The sequence below is a fragment of the Chelon labrosus genome, assembly GCF_963514085.1.
Source record: "Chelon labrosus genome assembly, chromosome: 10".
Lineage (NCBI taxonomy): Eukaryota > Metazoa > Chordata > Actinopteri > Mugiliformes > Mugilidae > Chelon > Chelon labrosus.
In genome coordinates, this window is record NC_140360.1 from 14,713,095 (window position 1) to 14,733,342 (window position 20,248).

The 20,248-nt window shown below is 43.9% G+C and overlaps 1 protein-coding gene across 1 annotated transcript; it reads left to right on the plus strand.

Annotated features, from left to right (window-relative positions):
• The first annotated feature begins 2,502 nt into the window (after nucleotides 1-2,502).
• On the plus strand, nucleotides 2,503-6,326 carry LOC311494039 (kelch repeat and BTB domain-containing protein 12-like). The gene is made up of 9 exons (XM_084552881.1): nucleotides 2,503-2,746; nucleotides 2,845-3,026; nucleotides 3,157-3,289; nucleotides 3,386-3,619; nucleotides 3,704-4,062; nucleotides 4,269-4,542; nucleotides 5,132-5,279; nucleotides 5,365-5,562; nucleotides 5,786-6,326. The coding sequence occupies exons 1-9, from the start codon at nucleotides 2,576-2,578 to the stop codon at nucleotides 5,932-5,934; spliced, it is 1,848 nt and encodes a 615-aa protein (XP_084409007.1). The 5' UTR covers nucleotides 2,503-2,575; the 3' UTR covers nucleotides 5,935-6,326.
• The last annotated feature ends 13,922 nt before the right edge of the window (nucleotides 6,327-20,248 follow it).

The window sequence follows — 20,248 nt, forward strand, 5'->3', positions numbered from 1 at the left end:
ACGATAGTCTGCAAAATGAGTCTAAAATATGAAATGCCATTATACACATGCTCCACTTCTCTAAGGAAAAATTACATAATATATTTCCAGAGGTATCACCTATATTTGATAAATGCAAATCTTCCATTGCAACCCATCTTCATAGTTATGCACTATGCCCCAAAATTTACTCTTTCTGGTCTGGTGTTTTTAGTATAATGTCCGAGGTTATGAGGTTTGTGATAAAGCCAGAACCCTTACTTATTATTCTTGGGGTGTCTGAAACCTTTAACAAATTAAACAAAGCACAACAATGTTTTATTTCATATGGTCTTATAATAGTGACAAAATTGATTCTTACGTTATGGAAGAGTGTAAACGCACCAACATCTAAGATGTGGCTGGAGGAATTACCTAATACACTCCATCTGGAAAGAATAAGGTATGTTCTGAAAGACAGACTCCAACATTTTGACGCAACTTTGCAACCTCTTATACAGTACCTTGCTAATATGAACCTAACTTAACATTCGGTCTCCTATGCATAGCATGGTTCTCGTGAAATTTTCCATGCAGGTCTGCTCCAGAGTGTGGGGGGTGGTTGGGGTTTTTTTTTTTTTTTTTTTTTTTTTTTGGTCAACCTGTCATGTTCTGTTTCTGCTGTTGTCTCTGTTTACGTGTTCTGTAATTATTATGTTTGTATGTTTGTATTATAAATGCCCAATAAAAATACATGGACAAAATATGAAATTCCTTTTTTACTTTCTACAAGTCTTCCATATGTAATGTTCCAAAGTAGTAACTAAATAAGTAGCAGACAAAAAAAGTGAAAAACTTTTGACATTTGACACAGTCCCTGAGATGGATGAAGTAAAGTCACGCAAAGATGCAAGTACAGCAATGTAAAAAAGTTTTCCAACAAGTTAATTTCTAAGCAGCAGTTTGTTATTCTGGGAGCATTGTTGTGGAGCAGTAGTAACACAGTAATCTGTTTTGTGTAGAGCTGGGACAACCTCATAAACATCTGAAATTTGACAAGAGGCCACCCAACCAAAAAATGTAGTACTCTACTGTAGTAAACATTACTGCTCGTTTATATATTTATTCAGAGGCCTTCAGATAACTCTCTGACTAATGGAAAAAACTCCTTCAGACCCTTACTACCTTTCTCCTGATGATGCATCTTAAGTCTAGAATCACACGGTCTGTACATGTGATGTGATGAAACGTATTTTATCGCATATATGCACTTTCTATATGAAATCTGCACCTTTTTATCTGAAAGAAAGTGACGCTTAAAAGAGCTGTATGAATGAATGAGCACAAGAACTGACTGCACGGTCACTTTTGGAAACTTGAACAGACCAACAGCTCCACTGGCACTTGTGCTGGTCTATTTTAAACTTTTTCTAGTGAGCCTGAAATTGCTGCAGCTCTCTCACAGCAAACAGCACTGAACACAAGACAGATCTGTCAACAAACAAAAATGAACCAGCCTGTGTTTTAGTTGAAGGGACCTAAACAGTGAGGCTTTTAGACCTTGGTCTGGGATAGCCTCCCGGACAGCACCGGTGGTATGATGACAAATTTTGCATGCGTTTGGCTAAAGTCATGCTAATGTGCTACGGCTCACGCTGTGAACTGCCTGTGCATGTCTGCGTGGTGAGCTGTGTATGTTTAGCTCACCCACTGACGGTGTGACTCCATGTGATTTGGCAGACCAGCTGCTCGCTCAACGGTAACATGTAGCAGAGAGGCCAAATGGAGCAAGGCCATTCAGCGCCTAACATCCTTACTGACAAATATACAGTGTGAGAGTTCAACTGTGTGTTGCTGAAAGTACTGGTTTAAGTTATGAGATGTATTAGTACGACACATTATATTCTTGTCAGTGCTCCCCTTGTACAATCTGTTGTGTTCTCTTTTGTGTTTGGTAAAGGTTACAGGTTAAACTGTTGTAAAGTCAGAAAGGGATTTTACCTGCAGTCTCTCACTTGTGTTTCAGGAAACAACCAAGTGCCCACAATGTTTTGAACATTCGGGAAATTCACTCAGGCAAATCACCTACCAGTGATTCATTAGCTCAGCTGGAAGAAACAGAAAGTGGAACCAAATGGGTGTCTTTACGCGGATTAAACTGAATGAAAGGGATTACTTTCCAATCAATCTTTACTGAAGAAAACATTTTTTCTTCGCATGCAATTTCAAGAAAACAGTTTCAAACAGCTGTATTCGTTTCCACTTGTCCTTGAATCACCTCACTTTAAAATTTGTGTGAGAAGGAGATGATAAAGTAAATAAAATGTTGGAATCAGATGAGAACATTCCTTCATAGTAGAATAAAAAATAAATTAATCAAAAAACAATGATTTGATAGAAATACGCTGACATAATGTATATTTGCTTGACCTGAGTTGAAAACAGCACAAATGAAGCAGTGGAAAGTCAATAGGTACTTTAAGCACAAGTGCGTATGAATTACCCCCTCATGTCTTTTCTAATTTCTTTGACTGATGTGTTTAGCACAAATCCACCACAGATTCTCCACCTCTATGCTGAGAGAAAGCGGTCCAGGCATCCAGAACGACAATCAAGAATGGATCCTGAGGAGCGGCACTCGGCGCAGGCAGAGCATGGCTCACTTCTGCTCAGACAGCTGGAGAAGATGAGAGCGAGGGAGGAGCTCACTGACGTGGTGCTGCTGGCAGAGGGGATTCCCTTTCATTGCCACAAGGTGGTACTGTCTGCATTCAGCCCTTACTTTCAGGTAGAGCCATGCAGGACGCACACACGGGAAGTTACTGAAGTTATATTGCAATGCCATTAGTCCGTAGTTGTAATATTTTGATAAATAATTTTGTCCAGGCCATGTTTACTTGTGGTCTGAAGGAGACACGAGGAGCAGAGGTACCTCTCAGAGACACTCCTAGTCAGATCCTGGAGCTTCTACTGGACTACATGTACCGTGCTGAACTGCTGCTTTCCAATGACAACATCCAGGGTGTGGCAGCTGCTGCATTTCTGCTCCACGTTGAAGGAGCATTCAGGTGGGAGAAGAAACAGGGGAAGAAAGTGGGGTGTTTATCATTATTCCAGTAATTGTTATTATGTGGTGGATCATTGAAAAAGTACTGAAGATTTTTCCTCTCATCATCACCTTCCTCTTATCAAGTAAAGGTTGTGTCAGAGTCACATGGAGGCCCGCATGGATCCATCCAACTGTGTCGGTCTGTATCACTGGGCCAGGGACCTGGGAGCAACTGGTCTGGCTGACTGCGCTTTCAGATATCTCTGCCAGCACTTTACAGAGGTGAGGCTTCAAAAATAGTTCATAACTCGATATGAAAATTTGCTTCAACAGTCTTGGCTTCCCTACAATATGGACTGGTTATCATTCCTTCTTTAGGTCTGTGAGGAAGAAGAAGTGCTGGAGCTGGATGCCCAAAGTCTTGGGGATCTGCTGAGTTCAGATGATCTCAACATATCACAGGAAGAGGTTGTGTTGGAGCTTGTGCTGCGCTGGGTGGAGAAGCGCAGGGGTGACTCACAAAGTGAAGCACAGGCTGTGGGGTTACTCAGGCGTGTCCGTCTGGAGCTTGTGGAGCCTGGATTTCTCCGTAAAGCAAGGAGGAGAAACCCGGTGAGGGAAGAGGTAGAAGGGCCAAGTGAAAATGACTTTTATCTAGAGATAACTAACTTTAATGCTTAAAAATGGGTCTCCCAGGTGCTTCTTCGGGATGCTGAGTGCTTTGGCATGATTGACGCTGCTCTGCAGACCTCAGGGCTCTGTGAAACATCAGCTCCACCTCGCCCGGCTCTTCGCTATGGCATGGAGACAACTGACTTGCTGCTGTGTTTGGGCGGAGTGAATATGGAGGGAGTCCCTGCCCGACGTGGAGGGCTTGCTGACCTGAGTTTTTGCTTTGCCCCCCATGGAAGAAAGATCTACTACATCCCCTCTCCACTGAGAGGCTGTGGAGGCGTGGGACAGATCACAGCAGGAGCAGTCACTCGAGACAACAACATAGTGGTGGCCGTAGAGGCAGAAGACCAACACAGGATGAAGAGGGTTGATATCTACAGGTGTGTATTGTATGTGTTAATATATAGTTTTTTCATATACCGATCAGCCACAACATTAAAACCACTGGAAGTGTAAGAAGTAAATAACATTGACCATCTTGTGACAATTTTGGTTATAATATTATGCCTGATCGGTGTATACAGCATATGTGGATAAATTTTTTTTGCCATTCACTGTAAATCAGATCCGTCTGTTTATGTTCCAGGTACAAAAATTCAGAGGAGAACAGCTGGGTGGAGCTGTGCTCAGCAGCATACAGGGACATGTATGCTTTAGGGCTGGCAGGCGATGCCCTCTATTTGATAGGAGGTCAGATGAAAGTGCGTAATCACTACGTCATCACCAACAGTGTGGAGAGATGGTCGCTGAAGAGAGGAGGCAGCTGGCTCAGCTTCTCTCCTCTGCCTCTCCCTTTAGCCTGCCACAGTGCTGTGAGCCTGAATGAACATATCTATGTGCTGGGCGGCTGGACACCGCAGGTACACAGACCTGTTGTGCAGTAGCAAATGAGCAAAAAGGAGTAGCAATGTTTCTTTGATTAAGATGATGCGGGTTCATTATCAGGCCAGTGGACCTGCAAAAAAAGATTCTCCCCCCATAGGTATCAGAATGGCTCAGCTTTTCATCTGAAAACATTTATGGAAAACTCTTTAAGCAATGGGTTCTGTCATAAATAATCTTGTCATAAAGTATGAATAGTTATAACTATTGTCTAGGGTAGGAAAAAGGCAATGTGACAAAATCTCACATGCCAGAATTTGTGATATTTGAGTCTAAATGTGATTATGAGATTGTCCGTCAGTGAGTTTAAATTGAAATCAAGTCTTTGGCACCCTCTGTTGGTAACATCAAGCAAGTGCGTTAAAGACATTACCAAGACCCAAGGGCTCTGAGATGAGTCTGAGAGAACATCATAGTATCATAGTACTGGTTCTTAGTGAGAGTCTGAAAGATTCAGTCCAATGTTTGCCACATTTTCTCCAAAGCTGCTTCCCATCTCTCAGATTATCACTCCATTTTCTTGTATTTTGTCTTCTTCATCTTCCTACCTCTGTTCTTGTCCCTCAGCATCAGCCGGATGACGAGCCCGACAAGCTGAGTAACCGTGTTTTTCAGTTTGACCCTGGCAAAGATAGGTGGACAGAGTCCGCCAGGATGAAGTACTCAAGGTACCGCTGCGGCACGGCTGTCCTGAATGGAGAAATCTACATATTAGGTCAGAAAACACAACTGAATTAAGCATCGTATTGGCGTTACAGCATTTTCCTCATGAAAGCGAGATTAAGCGTGTGTGTTCTCAGGTGGTATAGGATGCGACGGAGAGGACCGCGGACAATCACGGCGTTGTTTGAGCTCGGTGGAGATCTACAACCCAGATACAGACACCTGGAGGGTGGGACCAACCCTCCCCACATCTCTACTCTCCCTTCGAACCAACGCCTCCAACACAGGAGTAGTAGAGGGAAAGATCTACTTGTGTGGATACTACAAAGGGGCCGGTCAGTTGCTGAATGCCTGTGAATTTCTATTTAACAACCCTTTTTCCATTGTCTCCATGAATATTTCTACCAGATTCACTTGGAGGTAAATGCCCTTTGCTTAAATTCAGCTGCACAAACACCAGTCTCTGTTAGAGTTAGGGAATGCCAGCTTAATGATGAGTCTGGAAATCAGATTTTGGTCTTCCGTCACTTACTCACATACTTTCTCCCGTGGCTCCAGGCCGTCATGAGATCATCACCAAGGAGATTTTGGAACTGGATCCTGCGGACAATGTGTGGACTGTGGTGGAAAGACGAGCTGCCATGCACGACAGCTACGACGTCTGTCTGGTGGCTAATCTCAATCCTCGAGACCTCTTCACGCCCTAATGTATCTCTGCCACAGTCTGAGCAACAAAGCTAGGGCCCAGTGTGTGTGGGAACTGAGCAACTATTCACTGAACTTCACAAAAGCTTTATCCAAACTCGGCCTCGCTCTTGAATTTCTAATGTATCAGCAGCAAGGTCAAAATGCATGTGAACTCTCCTTGGGTGCCGTTGTGTTCTTTACGTGTGCGTGTTAAAACTCAGGTAAAAAACTGAAAAGGTATTGTTTGTATTTGACTTGATTTGGTTCCACTTTATTGGTAAAGGTTTGAGCAATATAAACTACTTTCTGTTGGACGAAAATGACGTGCTGTGTCCTTTGTAGCACAAATCCACATGTAATTCAATTTTAAGGTTAATTTCACATAAAAATGTTAACAAATATTCAATGAGCATTGTGGGAAATATGGTTATTTGCTTTCTTGACAAGAAAATACCACTGTCATGTCTGTCTAATGCACATGACGCTTGGGTGAGAAGACATTCCAGTCTGTTGAGCACTTGCTTAACTTAAATTAAATTAAATTAATATAGTTACCCCCTTAATAATGGGGTCAAAATAAGGACACACTTTTGCTTAAGTTGTTCTTCGCGACCAGCATTGCCATGACGCCCCTCAGCAAGAATGACCTGATGTTGGTGTTCCTTTCTGTGCCTCCACTGCTTGTTTGCGTTTAGCACATCGTTTTTACGGCCCGACACACTTTACAAAAGGCATGGTAGACACTTACGTGACTCGCGACGACAAAGGTGAACGTGTCACATCACGCAGATTGAAACTCTGAAGCATATTTTTCGTTTGTTGTCTCCATCTTGCTCATTTTGTGTAGCCCGGGAATTGACGTGAGCTTGGACGTGGGCAGTGACGTATGGCACACAAGGCACGTAGGGCGGGAGCGTTTGGGTTGGGTTGCCAGGTTGTCAAGTACCAGGACACATGAAACACCATTGACTCATTTAAAAAATCGTGAGATGGCGGGAGAAATTACAAATCAGGAGCAGGACAGGAGAAATTTTTAAAAATCGGGAAACTCCCGCATAAATCGGGAGTGTTGGCAGGTATGCGATTATATATATATGGTTTTGTGAACAAATTGCATCAAACAACTTTCATAGAGTTAACTGGTCATGTAGTTTGTATATTTTATTAAACTTGTAAGAGACATACAGGTTGAGAGAGAGGAGTACGGGGTGCTTGATTGTGTGTGTGTTGCAGAAGGGGTGGTTCACGTGGGAGTAGGTGTGTGTGCGTGCGGAAGTGTGTGTGCATAAAGGTGTGCACTCACCAGTGACATCAGATGAGAGAGTCAGGGTTGGGTAGTAGCCGTAATTTTTGTTGACCTCTACTCATTCATTCATTACCCTTTTTATCTGTTTAATCCGCTGGTCTCATTCTTCCATTCATCCATCTTTGCTGCGCTGTGATAGCTCTGTGCTGTTGTTCACAATAAATGCACCACAATAAATGTACTATCCGTCATCACAACCTCCTATAGCGCGTCACAAATCTGCGAACCTGAGGACCCAACCTCATACTTTCAGCGGCTAAAAGGTTTGTGTTGGAAGCCGCAACATTTTGTCAACAAAAAAGGCGTTTAATGAAAATCATCAAGCCGCACCAAAGAACCAAGTCGTCACAACGACAAGCCCGAGAACAAAGGTGCCACAGCTAGTGCTACACCACGCCATCCATTCACCTGGGAACAGGTAGGCCTGAACCTGTTAATGTTTGTGGATTAAGGAATCCGCTTCGATTGGAATGCATTGTGTCAAATGAAGACAATGTATTAAATGGATGTTACGCTGGTTGCATTGGCGCATTGAGGGTGGCGCAACTTCTCCCTGCTTTATTGGATCGTGATGTCGGGACTTTGTGGCATAAATACGTGGTGGCTGATGCTGTCTAAAGGTAGCCTAGAATCTAGACGCGCCCCTAGCGGCAGCAAATTACATTTGCTTCCAGGGGCAGTCTAGTTACTCTCCGTTGACTTGAGATTTCGAAAAATCCAAGATGTACCGGGCCAATCACGAGTCAGTGGGCGGGCTTAACATGATGACGACTGACCTGCGAGAGAACTATGGCTGTCTCCTTGTTGAGCTTTACCGTCTTCTTCCAGGACGAAGGCAGAAGCATCAAACGAGGTGAAAATCATTATAAATCGGGTTATGTCGAGAGCTGTAGTTACACGAAGGGAGTTTTGGTCGGTTCTGTACGCGCCAGCATGCGGGTAAGCGGTAAGCGACTTGGACTTGTAGTTCTTTTAATTACGTATTTTCCATAGCGTTTTACTTAACTATCTTGCGACAAACAGACAAAAATCATTTTTTATTCTGAAAAACAATATATGTATAATCCAAGGCACAAGTCGATCGGGACCAGAAAATAATTTATCTTTCGCCATAGACCGCCGTTCATATTTTTTCGAAAGATAGGTCCCATGGAGGCAATCGGAAGGGGCGGGACTTCGGCTCTCTATAAGTTCCGTGAATTACGCGTGAATTCCCCATCCTGCTAGAACTACCAGAGCGATGGCTGCTGCTAGTGAACAACTTTCTTTCGAATCGGCTTTGGCCGCCACTCTGAAAGACTTGAAGTTAAGCTTTTCTCTGAGAAAGGAACTCTCTTTTCCGTCGCTCTGACTACGTCACCTTCTGCGTTGCTCTGATTGGTTATAGCGCTATCCTGTTGCGTGGAGAGGGAGTTTGAAAGACAACCGTTTATCCCACCCCTCCGGTTGAGCCCTGTCTATGGAGAGTGCCCAGACCCTACATTTAATGTGGGTCTGGCTCGTCAGGCTAGTCTAAAGGCCTATTGCTTGTTGAAATGCTTGGATCGAATTTGCTCTGTCAATGAATTTAAATGCAATGTCTATGGATGGATTTGGAATGCGCTTTTGAATGAAATGTGATTGTGTTGCTTCATACAAAACACAATCTAATGGAAATGAGTCAAATAAACGCTGTTGCTGAATGTTCAAACATGGAAAATGAAAAAAGGGAAATCAAACTGACGGCCAAAGCTTTGTAAAATAAAATCGAACGGTTGCAGCATGAGCGCAAAAGTGCCGTTAATAAAATCAAAGCGCTTATTCCACAAATAAAAGCGCACATGAAATCAAAAGAAGATGTAACTGAAATCCCCTCACAACTGTGTGGGGAAGCCTGGCCAGAGCGATAGGAATTAGTAGGAGACAGACTCAAAGCGTTGTTCCAGTCCAAAAAAAGTTGTCACTTACCTTTTCCATTCCGGCACCTTTCCATTGGCCTTTAACTTCCATTGCTCTTTATCCTCTCTACCTAATCTTAAACAAACAAATAAACTATAACCTCATTGCAAAATACCCCCATTGATGGTTCTGTCTGTGATCCTCGGTGATGAGATCACAGAGACCTTAAAAGCAGGAAGAAATCCAAATTTCCCTTCTTTTGTCTCTGGAACACATGGTGGGTATGGTAAGTAAATCAACAATTAACTTAAATAATGCACATTTGAAATAAACTAGTTTTAACTTAATACTTGTTCGTGTCTGATTTTATATGGAAATATTGGAGTATGATTTGTAACCAAATATAATGCAAACACAAACAAACCCGGGATAGTAAGTGTAGGCACATTACAGAAAAAGGTGGAATTTGACAAACAAATATTAAATAAACATGATTATGCAGAAACAGTAAATGAGACAAATGGTGTGGTTCTCACCCACTTTGTCACAAACTGAATAACTTGAATGCACTGTGTAAAAAGGCCACTGACCTGCACAATGAATTACTGCCACTGCTTCCTGATGATGAAGGTAAAAAACAAAATTAGTGGTTTTCTAGCATTATGGATTACAGTGATGCATTCAAAGAACAAGTGGAAAAATGGAAAAAGGAAAATCCGCATGATAACTCAAATAAATTACCACTTCAGACAAATACTTCTGAGCAGCCACCAAAGGAAATAAACCATGTAGAACAAGTTCCTGTCGAAAAAAGCAAGGATTTGTCTGTTGCTGACCCTCCTGTACCTGTTCCCACTGTACAAGATCCTCAGGATGAACTACAGCCCTGTCACAGCATCTCAAATGCAACCAAGAGATCACGCTCACATCATTCCTCATCCTTAGCCTCACGCTCATCTGCTCGCTTAAAAACGGAAACAAATATTGGAATTTTGACAGCAAAACAAAAGGCATTAAAGGAAAAACATGCATTGGATGAAGAGGAGTTAAAGCTACGCAAAAGAAGAGAACAGCTTTCACTGGAGAATGAAATCGCTGAGGAAATGGCAAAACTAAGTGTTATAAAATCACAAGGCAGTGTTGGCAGTAAATCAAAGTCAAAGGTTTCAGATGGGATGAACTCATACTATGAAAGGACATGCTCAAAACAACAACTTGATGTCAAGGCTACTGAATTTGTCCCATCATTGCCAGTTAAACTAAAACCCAATGCAACTGAAACCACACAGACAGCTGTGAAGCCTAAAGTCACTCACTTACCTGACATAAAACATCTCCCAGGTCCTTCTTACATGCTCCAACGTTATCTAATGGCTCCTGAAGATCCTGTGACCAACGTTACACAAACTGATGCATCACAAAATGACAGTGTGTTGGACATAATGAGAAAACAAAATGAAATTACAACACTCTTAATGCAACAACAATGTCTCTCAGCACTCCCAAAAAGGGAAATTCCCATTTTCGATGGTAACCCACTCAAATACCATTCGTTTATTCAAGCTTTTGAAAATGGAATCAAGCGAAACACCAATAACAACTGTGACAGACTCTACTCTCTTGAACAGTACACCAAAGGGCATGCAAAGGAGCTAGTGAGGAGCTGTCAGTACATTGAGCCGGGCAGAGGATATGTGAAGGCGAAGCCTCTATTGAAAGAGCACTATGGTAATGAGCAAAAGGTGGCAGCAGCATACATGGAGAGAGCTTTGTCATGGCCCACTATTAAAACAGAAGATGTGAGGGCCCTCCAGGAGTACGGCCTCTTTCTGCGTGGATCCTGCAACGCTATGGAGGATGTGCAGTATTTAAATTATCTGAACACACCCACAAACATGTTGGAAATCATCAAAAAACTGCCGTACAAACTCCGAGACCGCTGGAGGTGCCACGCATGTGACCTGCAGGAAAGGTACAATAGAAGAGCAAGGTTTATGGACATTGCCAACTTTGTTGAAAAACAGGTGAAAATCTTGACAGACCCTGTGTTCAGAAACATTCAGGACACTGTTATATCAATCAAACAAATGAAACACAAACCTCACCCTCGCAGAAAATTGACTTCCTGAAGGAAAATGGTGCTTGTTTTCGTTGCCTGTGTATAGGACACATCAGCAAAAATTGCCAAAGGAAGATTTCCTGCTCGAAGTGTGGCCAAAAACACCCGACTGCGCTCCATAAGGACAGTGTGGCAACTGCAGAACCGGCTGAGAGAAGCGTCCAGGTTACAGTGGACGACACCTTGGTTTCCAGTGGGCTTACAGGGGCTGGTGAGATGGATTGCAAGCTTCCTATCGTGCCAATCCAAGTGAAGGTGAAGAAGGGCAATTAAATCATTCTCACATACGCCTTTTTGGACCAGGGAAGTACTGCAGTGTTCTGTACTGAGAGTCTGAAGCAGAAGCTCAATTTGTCCGGGAAGAAAGCCAACATTCTTCTCAGGACTATGGGGCAGGAGAAGGTGGTCAGTAGCTACATCGTGCCAGAGCTGGAGGTGGCAGCACTTGAAGATGACAGCTTCATTGAGTTGCCAAAAGCGTACACTCAGTTGTCAATGCCAGTCCACAAAGCAAACATACCCACAAATAAGGATCTGATAAGGTGACCATATTTAAAACACATCTCCTTACCACAGATTGAGGCTGGAATTGAGTTGCTGATTGGAATGAATGTCCCACGAGCCATGGAACCGCTTGAAGTCATCCGCAGTGAGCATAATGGACCCTACGCTATAAGGACGATGCTGGGCTGGACGGTAAATGGACCACTGACAGGAAACGGTGGAGAGGCCAATTACTGTGAGCAGCCAGTAACTGTGAACCGTGTGTCCATTGTAAATTTGGATGAACTGTGGCAACAGCAATTTAAGATGGACTTTCCAGAATCTGCTGTGGAGGAACAAGTGGGTCTGTCCAGGGAAGACCTGAGGTTCATGGAGATGGTCACAAAGTCAGCCAAACACGTCAATGGTCACTACCAGGTCGCCCTGCCTTTGAAAAATTCAAACATCAGCATGCCAAATAACAGGAAAGTAGTCGAACAACGTCAAAACCATCTGAAGAGGAGGCTCCAGAGGGATCCAGTGTTTTACAGGGAGTATAACACCTTTATTAATGATCTACTTGGTAAAGGCTATGCTGAAAGAGTTCCTGATGTAGAGCTGGAAAGAAGTAATGGCAGGGTCTGGTACATACCGCACCATGGTGTCCACCACCCAACAAAGGGAAAACTCAGAGTTGTGTTTGATTGTGGTGCCAGTTACAAAGGACAATCTCTGAATGAAGAGCTGTTGCAAGGGCCCGATCTAACCAGCTCACTAATTGGAGTTGTGACCAGGTTCAGGAGGGAACCTGTGGTCATCATGGCTGACATAGAAGCTATGTTTCACCAAGTGCAAGTGCTCCCAGATGATGCTGATCTGCTGCGATTCCTCTGGTGGCCACAAAGAGACCAGAGCCAATCACCATGTGAATACAGGATGAAGGTACACCTTTTCGGACATGAGCATAAGGAGGAGACGGTGGACAAGCTGCAGCACTGCTTTTATGTGGATGATTGTTTGGTGGCAGTTGCAACAGAGGAGGAAGCACTGACCCTCTGTCATGAGCTCATGTCTCTGTGCGCTAAAGGGGGATTCTGTTTGACCAAGTGGCACAGTAACAGGTCTGAAGTGCTCAAGGCCATCCCAGAGCCCCGCAGAGCTAAAGGCGTGGGGCAGTTGGAGCTGGACCGGGAGTTTGTGCCCATTGAAAGAGTGCTGGGTGTAGAGTGATGTATCAAGTCAGACACCTTTAAATTCAAAATTGTATGGAAGGACAGACCACTCAACCGCAGAGGCATCCTTTCTACAGTAAGCTCTATTTATGACCCTCTGGGCATGTTAAGTCCCCTTGTTCTGACAGCAAAAAGGATCTTGAGGGATTTGTGCAGAAGAGGAGTTGGTTGGGATGACCCCATACCAGAGACTGTCTCCAAAGAGTGGCTTAAGTGGGTGCAAGGCCTCCACCTACTGGACAACTTTGAGCTACCCAGATGTCTAAAACCTCTGGAGTTTGGAGATGTTATTACTGTGCAACTACACCATTTATGCGATGCTTCTGAGGAAGGCTATGGTACAGTCACTTACCGGCTGTTACAGAACGAGCACCTCCAAATGCACAGTGCTTTCATTATGGGAAAGGCTTGTGTTGCCCCACTGAAGACAGTTACAATTCCAAGAATGGAACTGATTGCTGCAACAATGGCCAGCCGCATGGATTTCCTGTGCAAGAAAGAGCTACACATGAGTCTTCAGGAATCTGTGTTTTGGACTGATAGTGCTTCTGTGCTGAAATACATTAACAACGAAAGCTCCAGATTTAAGGTGTTTGTTGCCAATCGTGTTTCGGAGATACTGAAATCATCTCACCCTGCTCAGTGGAGGTACGTGGATACAGCTTCAAATCCAGCAGACGCAGCATCCAGAGGGGTCAAAGTGGAAGCATTTCTGAAGGACAGACTCTGGTTAACGGGACCTCCATTTCTTTGTCAACCTGAAACAGAATGGCCTGTGAACCCTGAGCCTGTGAGCCATCTCTCCCAGGACGATCCAGAGGTGAAGAAAAGTGTCGTTGTCAACGCTGTACAAACTGGAGAGGATCCCACTACTCACCTGATCCATCATTATTCCTCATGGATCCGATTAAAGAAAGCTGTGGCGTGGTGGCTGAAATACAAGGAATGGTTGTGGTCCTGTATCAGGAAGAGAAAAAAGCTAACAGCCAATCAGAGTGAAGAAAGCATGCAGCAACAGAGAACGATGGAGCAGGAAAGGTGCACATTTAGAAGCGCAGCTGTCCTGGGAGCTCTTACAGTGGAGGACATTAACAATGCGGAGCTGACCATAATTCAGTTTTGCCAGAGGAGAAAGTTTTTAGAGGAGCTCTCGTGTCTGGAAAAGGGACAAAATGTCAAGAAAAGTAGTCACCTGTACAAGTTGTGTCCAAGGATGGAGTCTTGCGTGTGGGAGGACGGCTCAGTAAAGCAGCACTGCCTTTGGAGTCTAAGCATCCTATCATTCTGTCAATAGACCTTCATATTTCTAACCTGCTGCTGAGAAATATACATCAAGAGGTAGGACACAGTGGCCGCAACCACATGTTGTCCAAGCTCAGGGAGAAATACTGGATGACAGGAGTGAGCACTGTCATTAGGAGAGTTCTGTCCAAGTGCACCATCTGCAGAAGACTTAATGCCACTCCAGTTTACCAGCAGATGGCAGACTTGCCCACAGAACGACTCAAGCCTGATGAACCTCCATTCACTTGTGTGGGAGTTGATTATTTTGGACCCATTGAAGTGAGGAGCAGGAGGAGTACAGTGAAGAGGTATGGTGTCCTATTTACCTGTCTTGCATTGAGAGCTATTCACATCGAGGTGGCACCTTCTCTGGATACTGACTCCTTCATAAATGCAAGGCGTTTTATTTCCAGAAGAGGACAGGTCCGCGATCTGCGTTCTGACAATGGGACAAATTTTGTGGGAGCAGAACATGAGTTAAAAACAGCACTTGCGCAGTGGAACCAGGCACAGGTGCATGATGTGTTACTCCAAAAGGGCATCAACCCCCCTGCTGGGTCACATCATGGAGGAGTGTGGGAAAGGCTGATCAGATCAGTGAGGAAAGTCCTGAACTCCACTCTCAAGGTACAACGCTTGGATGAGGAGGGACTCCCCACAGTTCTCTGTGAAGTGGAAGCCATTATTAACTGCAGGCCCATCACCAAGGCCTCCACGGATCCTAACGACCTGGAAGCACTGACACCGAACCATCCGTTACTGCTTAAAAACCAGCCTTCATTACCACCTGGAGAGTTCCAAGCAGCAGACCTGTACGCACACAGAAGATGGAGGCAAGTCCAGTACATATCTGATCTGTTCTGGAAGCGCTGGACAAAGGAGTACCTGCCTCTGTTACAGGAACGACAGAGATGGACTGGGGTCTACAGAAATCTAGTTTTGCTTATGGACAGTACTGCACCTTGTAATTCCTGGATTATGGGACGTGTCTTACAAACCTTTCCGGATCGCAAGGGATTTTTTGCGTCAAATTCGGATTAAGACAAGAACCAGTTGCTTGGACAGACCCATATCCAAGGTATGTTTGTTGCTGGAGAAGGAGGAGGCAGCATGAGGACGTTGCTGACCTCTATAGGGACTTTGTGTTTTCCGGACTTGAGCTGGACTTTGCACTAGTCGGTCATAGAGATGACCAGAAGAAGGAATATTCATTGTAATGGCTTATTCATGGACTTGAGCAATTTATTAGACATTTTTGAAATTGATATGATGATTTATTATGTCTCCTATTGTGTTTTGAAATGTGAATTATTATGTGAGACCTAATAATTAGGGGCTGGTGTGTAAGAGACATACAGGTTGAGAGAGAGGAGCACGGGGTGCTTGAGTGTGTGTGTGTTGCAGAAGGGGTGGTTCACATGGGAGTAGGCATGTGTGCGTGCGGAGGTGTGTGTGCACAAAGGTGTGCACTCACCAGTGACATCAGATGAGAGAGTCAGGGTTGGGCAGTAGCCGTAATTTTTGTTGACCTCTACTCATTCATTCATTACCCTTTTTATCTGTTTAATCCGCTGGTCTCATTCTTCCATTCATCCATCTTTGCTGCGCTGTGATAGCTCTGTGCTGTTGTTCACAATAAATGCACCAAAAGCATCTTTGGATCTCAGCGTATCTGTCATCATAACCTCCTACAGCGCGTCACAAATCTGCGAACCTGAGGACCCAACCGCATACTTTCAGCGGCTAAAAGGTTTGTGTTGGAAGCCGCAACAAAACTAATTTATACAGAGGTCAAAAAATGAGTCCTAACACGTTAAAAAATGTACCTCCGTGAGGTTGGTAAATTTCCCTAAATTCAAATCAGAGTTTGGCATGACGTCCTCAGCGTATGTACGTATGATACTGTAGTCGGCCTGCTGCGTCACCTTGCTAGCTGGTTTGTGTGAACGTCGTAAAAACTCCTCATGGTACATGACATTTAAAGCTACAGTAGCCGACCTGCACCAGCTCTGAGACCCTCTGTGGCGACACAGACACGAATAAAGCAGCAGGATATATTACTGCACATGCGCTGTGTTTGTTTGGATAGTTGGAGAACTCGGTTTCAGGCAGGTTGCATCTTCTTTGCTTAGTGTCCAGGATGAGGCTGAGCCGTATCCCCCTGGCGTGACCGGTGATGGGAGTCCTGCTGTACTGGCCGAATGTTGTCGGTGAGAAACACGTGTTTGAAGTATTGTTTTATGTACTTGAATTGTGAGTGAGTTCACTGTGTCATGGCAACTGCTTCCCAAGTAACTTCCCAACGATAACGTGTAGATAAATGTGCTAGCTAGCCCACTAGAGCAAGTAGTGTGCGTATTCACTCCGGATGCAGCGAGGGGTCACGTAGGGACCATCAATAAATTGCAGAATAAATTACACAAAATCATGTTATATTCAATATCTTAATTTCTACATAAACATGTTAGTGAGAATTATGAATGAAACATATACATGTACCTCCTGCCTCATGTAGCACACTATTTTGATGTGTAATACCTAATTAATTTATTTTAACTTAATATGTAGAAAGAAGATAATTGTTGTTTTTTTTTGTTTTGTTTTTTTATATAGTTTAGCGGGCGGCACAGTGGCGAGGTGGTTAGCACTGATGCCTCACAGCAAGAAGGTCACCGGTTCGAATCCATGGGCCGGCTGGCCTTTCTGTGTGGAGTTTGCATGTTCTCCCTGTGTCTGCGTGGGTTCTCTCCGGGTACTCCGGCTTCCTCCCACCATCCAAAGACATGCTCATTAGGTTAATTGGTGATGATGCATGTGAGTGTGAATGGTTGTCTGTATCTGTGTGTGGCCCTGCGATGGACTGGCGACCTGGCGACCCCCGTGACCCTTAACAGGACTAAACGGGTATAGAAGATGAATGAATGAATGAATAAATATAGTTTAGCTTTCATGTCACGTGATCCACCTGACTACAAGCTTTTCCCAAATTGTACTGCCACACTGGACAAAAAGGACACACACCAGGCTTCAGTGGCTGTTACTGTTACTAATATGTTATGGGAAAAATCATTTTATTTTATTACTTTTTCATTCAGTAATTTTCTCAATAGCTTCCACATCATGTGACCCACTTAATCCAAATTTATGGACAAATAGGACACACCTATTTATATCGGATTCAACTGCTTCTTCTGTTTTAAATGAGTTTTATAGGAAAAAATCATAATTATTACTGTTTCATTGGAAACTCATTAGTTTTCTCAGTGGCTTCCACGCCATGTGACCCACTGACTCCACTTATGCCAAATTGTACTAGTACACTGGACAAATAAGACTCACCTCTAAATATAGGATTCAATAGCTGTTACTATTTTATATTAATATGTTAAGGGAAAAATCATAATTTTTACTTTTTTTGAGTTCAAGGGCTTATTCATTTTTCTATTAATATTTTTATGAAAAAAATAATTATTCCTGTAGCTTCCATGTCATGTGTTTTTATATTTACAGTTTTTCATTTTTTACAGTGTGTGCATCGCAAAATTACTGTTACCCTTCATTTTTATTCCACTGTTACCATTCTTTAAAGAAAACACTCAGTGAGACAGGATGTGTAGTGGGGCTGTTAGGGGCAGGGCGGGGGGCGGTGTAGTGGAGCTGTTAGGGGCGGGATGTTGGTGGGACAGTGGGGCTGTTAGGGGCAGGGGGTTGTTGGGGGGTGTGGTTGGCGGGGGCATGGGTAGGTTCTAGAGGGGTAGGAGCGTCCTGGGGGGAGTAGGAGAGTAGAGTAATGGAAGGATGGTGAAGAGAAGAGGGGCGAGGGTGCGGGAGACAGGAATGGTGGAATAATGGGGGGGTCAAGGTGGATGGGTCATGGAGGGAAGGTGGAGAGCCGAGGTGGATGGGTCATTGAGGAAGAGGGTGGCGAGCTGAGGTGGATAGGTCATGGAGGGAGGGTGGTGAGCTGAGGTGGATGGGTCATCGAGGAAGAGGGTGAAGAGCTGAGATGGATGGGTCATGGAGGGAGGGTGGCGAGCTGAGGTGGATGGGTCATGGAGGGAGGGTGCAGAGCTGAGGTGGATGGGTCATGGAGGGAGGGTGGAGAGCTGAGGTGGATGGGTCATGGAGGGAGGGTGGAAAAAATGAGGAGTGAGGGTGGTGGAGATCTGGTAGCAGAGGTAATGTGGAGAGGATGGGGAGGATGGAGAGGTTAGGATGGCTGAGATGGAGGAAGGGTTAAAGAAGGTGGTTTTGGCCAACCTAACTAGGATCTGCCACTCTCACATTCTTTCACTCTTCTTTCTCCCGCCAGTGCCTACATCCATTGTTTTATAGCCCAGGGATTTGTCAATGAGCTTCTGTCTGATTCACACAGAGAACGTCTGCTCTTCAGTCCACTGGCTTTCTGGTCTTGTTTGACGTCATCTAGCTCTACCTAGTAGATAGAATATTATTAATATTTTAGTGGCTGACGATGTTAATGACGCATGTTTAGAGTTCACTGCTTCTTCTTTCTCACTTTTATTGTCCTCTCTCTTCCCTTAATGTTTCAGTTTGTAGGTGTAGATGGTTTGATAACAGGAATCATGGATATGCTGCCACCAAAATCAAAGGATCTTTGCAGGAGCTCAGTATTCGCCAGTGCAGGCATGCATGTTCGAACGCATGCTCTTGTGTGTGTTTCCAATTGTTGATAAATCCATAGAAGAGTGCCTCCTTGGAGATTGCCCTTCCTCTCCTATCAGTTATTTGGTTTGCTCATGTCATTATTACTCATTAGTGATGGATCATTAGAGAAACCTGAAGCATCTGTCCAATAAACAGCTCATCGTGTCTTTGTATTTTTGTCTGTAGCGATGGCAACACCTAACCACTCCAGTCTGGGGCAGACATCACCTGGAGTACCTGGCCCCAGAGAGTGAAGCCAAACTGCTGCCGCCTGCAGGCACTAAGAGCACACTGCTCTTTGAGAGTGTCATCTGATGAGCTTAGCTCTGCAGAACACAGAGCCAAGGTCATCTTTGACATCAGCACACACATTCACAAAATACATGCACACTACACTTGCCTGGTATGAGCAAAACACAGATTAGTTAAACACCCGACGGTTTTAAAGCTTACGATAAAGCCCTGGACAAATGGACCAAAGATTAGACTGAAGAACTGAAAAACACCCATATCATCATCACATCCTGACATACCCTCTGCTCTGTTTTCTGATTCTACCTCGCTGGCTCTCCCGTCTCTTTCCGCCCCCTGCCTTTGTGCTGTCCCGTCTCGTCTCGTTCTGTGAGTGATGTATCTGGTGTCGTTGCAATATCTTCCCTTTCCGCACTTTTCTGTCAAGTTTACGTCGGCCTCACCTGTCTCAAGCTGTCACAACTTTTTATTTTTTTTCCTGAAGCAGAAACATAAACAAATCCAGTAATACTTTACAAATGAGAGACCTCATAACTGCTGATAATGCCATGGCCAGAGTGAGTATGTGTGTAAAAGCATGTATGCCTATGCCCGGTATGTTGGGGTGTGCATGTGTGTGTAAGAAGGAGCGCTTGTTGGACCGTGGCAGTGGTGTATTCATTTACGTGTGACATTGCCTTTGATCATTGTTTTTCTGCCAGCTGTGCTCTCTGCATCAACTATACAAAAATAACTTCAATTTGCAAAAAAAAATAAGAGTAATCAATGCATCACCACTTCCAGCTGTGTATTATAGGCAAGGCAAGGCAATTTTATTTATATTGCACATTTCATACCAAAGGCAACCCAAAGTGCTTTTACACAAATGAAATGAAGAATGCACATTGATTCACAGACACAAGTACCAGTCACGAGGTGAAAAATAAAAATTAAAAAAGATTAAAAGATTAAAAGATAAAACTGTAAAATAAGCAATAAAAACAAATAAATAAAAAACAAATAAAAAGACTAAAAAGACTAAAAGCAGATGAAACAGAAAGATGATTTAAGAAAAGGCAACATAAAAAAGATGGGTCTTGATTCTGGTTTTAAAGCAATCAATTGAGGGTGCA

What these genes read in the sequence shown, in the direction of transcription:
- LOC311494039 (XM_084552881.1), top strand. Translation starts at nt 2,576, where the DNA reads ATGGATCCTGAGGAGCGGCACTCGGCGCAGGCAGAGCATGGCTCACTT. An exon ending in TCTGCCAGCACTTTACAGAG is followed by an intron (nt 3,290 to 3,385) that starts GTGAGGCTTCAA and finishes TTCCTTCTTTAG; the next exon opens with GTCTGTGAGGAAGAAGAAGT. An exon ending in TGGAGAAATCTACATATTAG is followed by an intron (nt 5,280 to 5,364) that starts GTCAGAAAACAC and finishes GTGTGTTCTCAG; the next exon opens with GTGGTATAGGATGCGACGGA.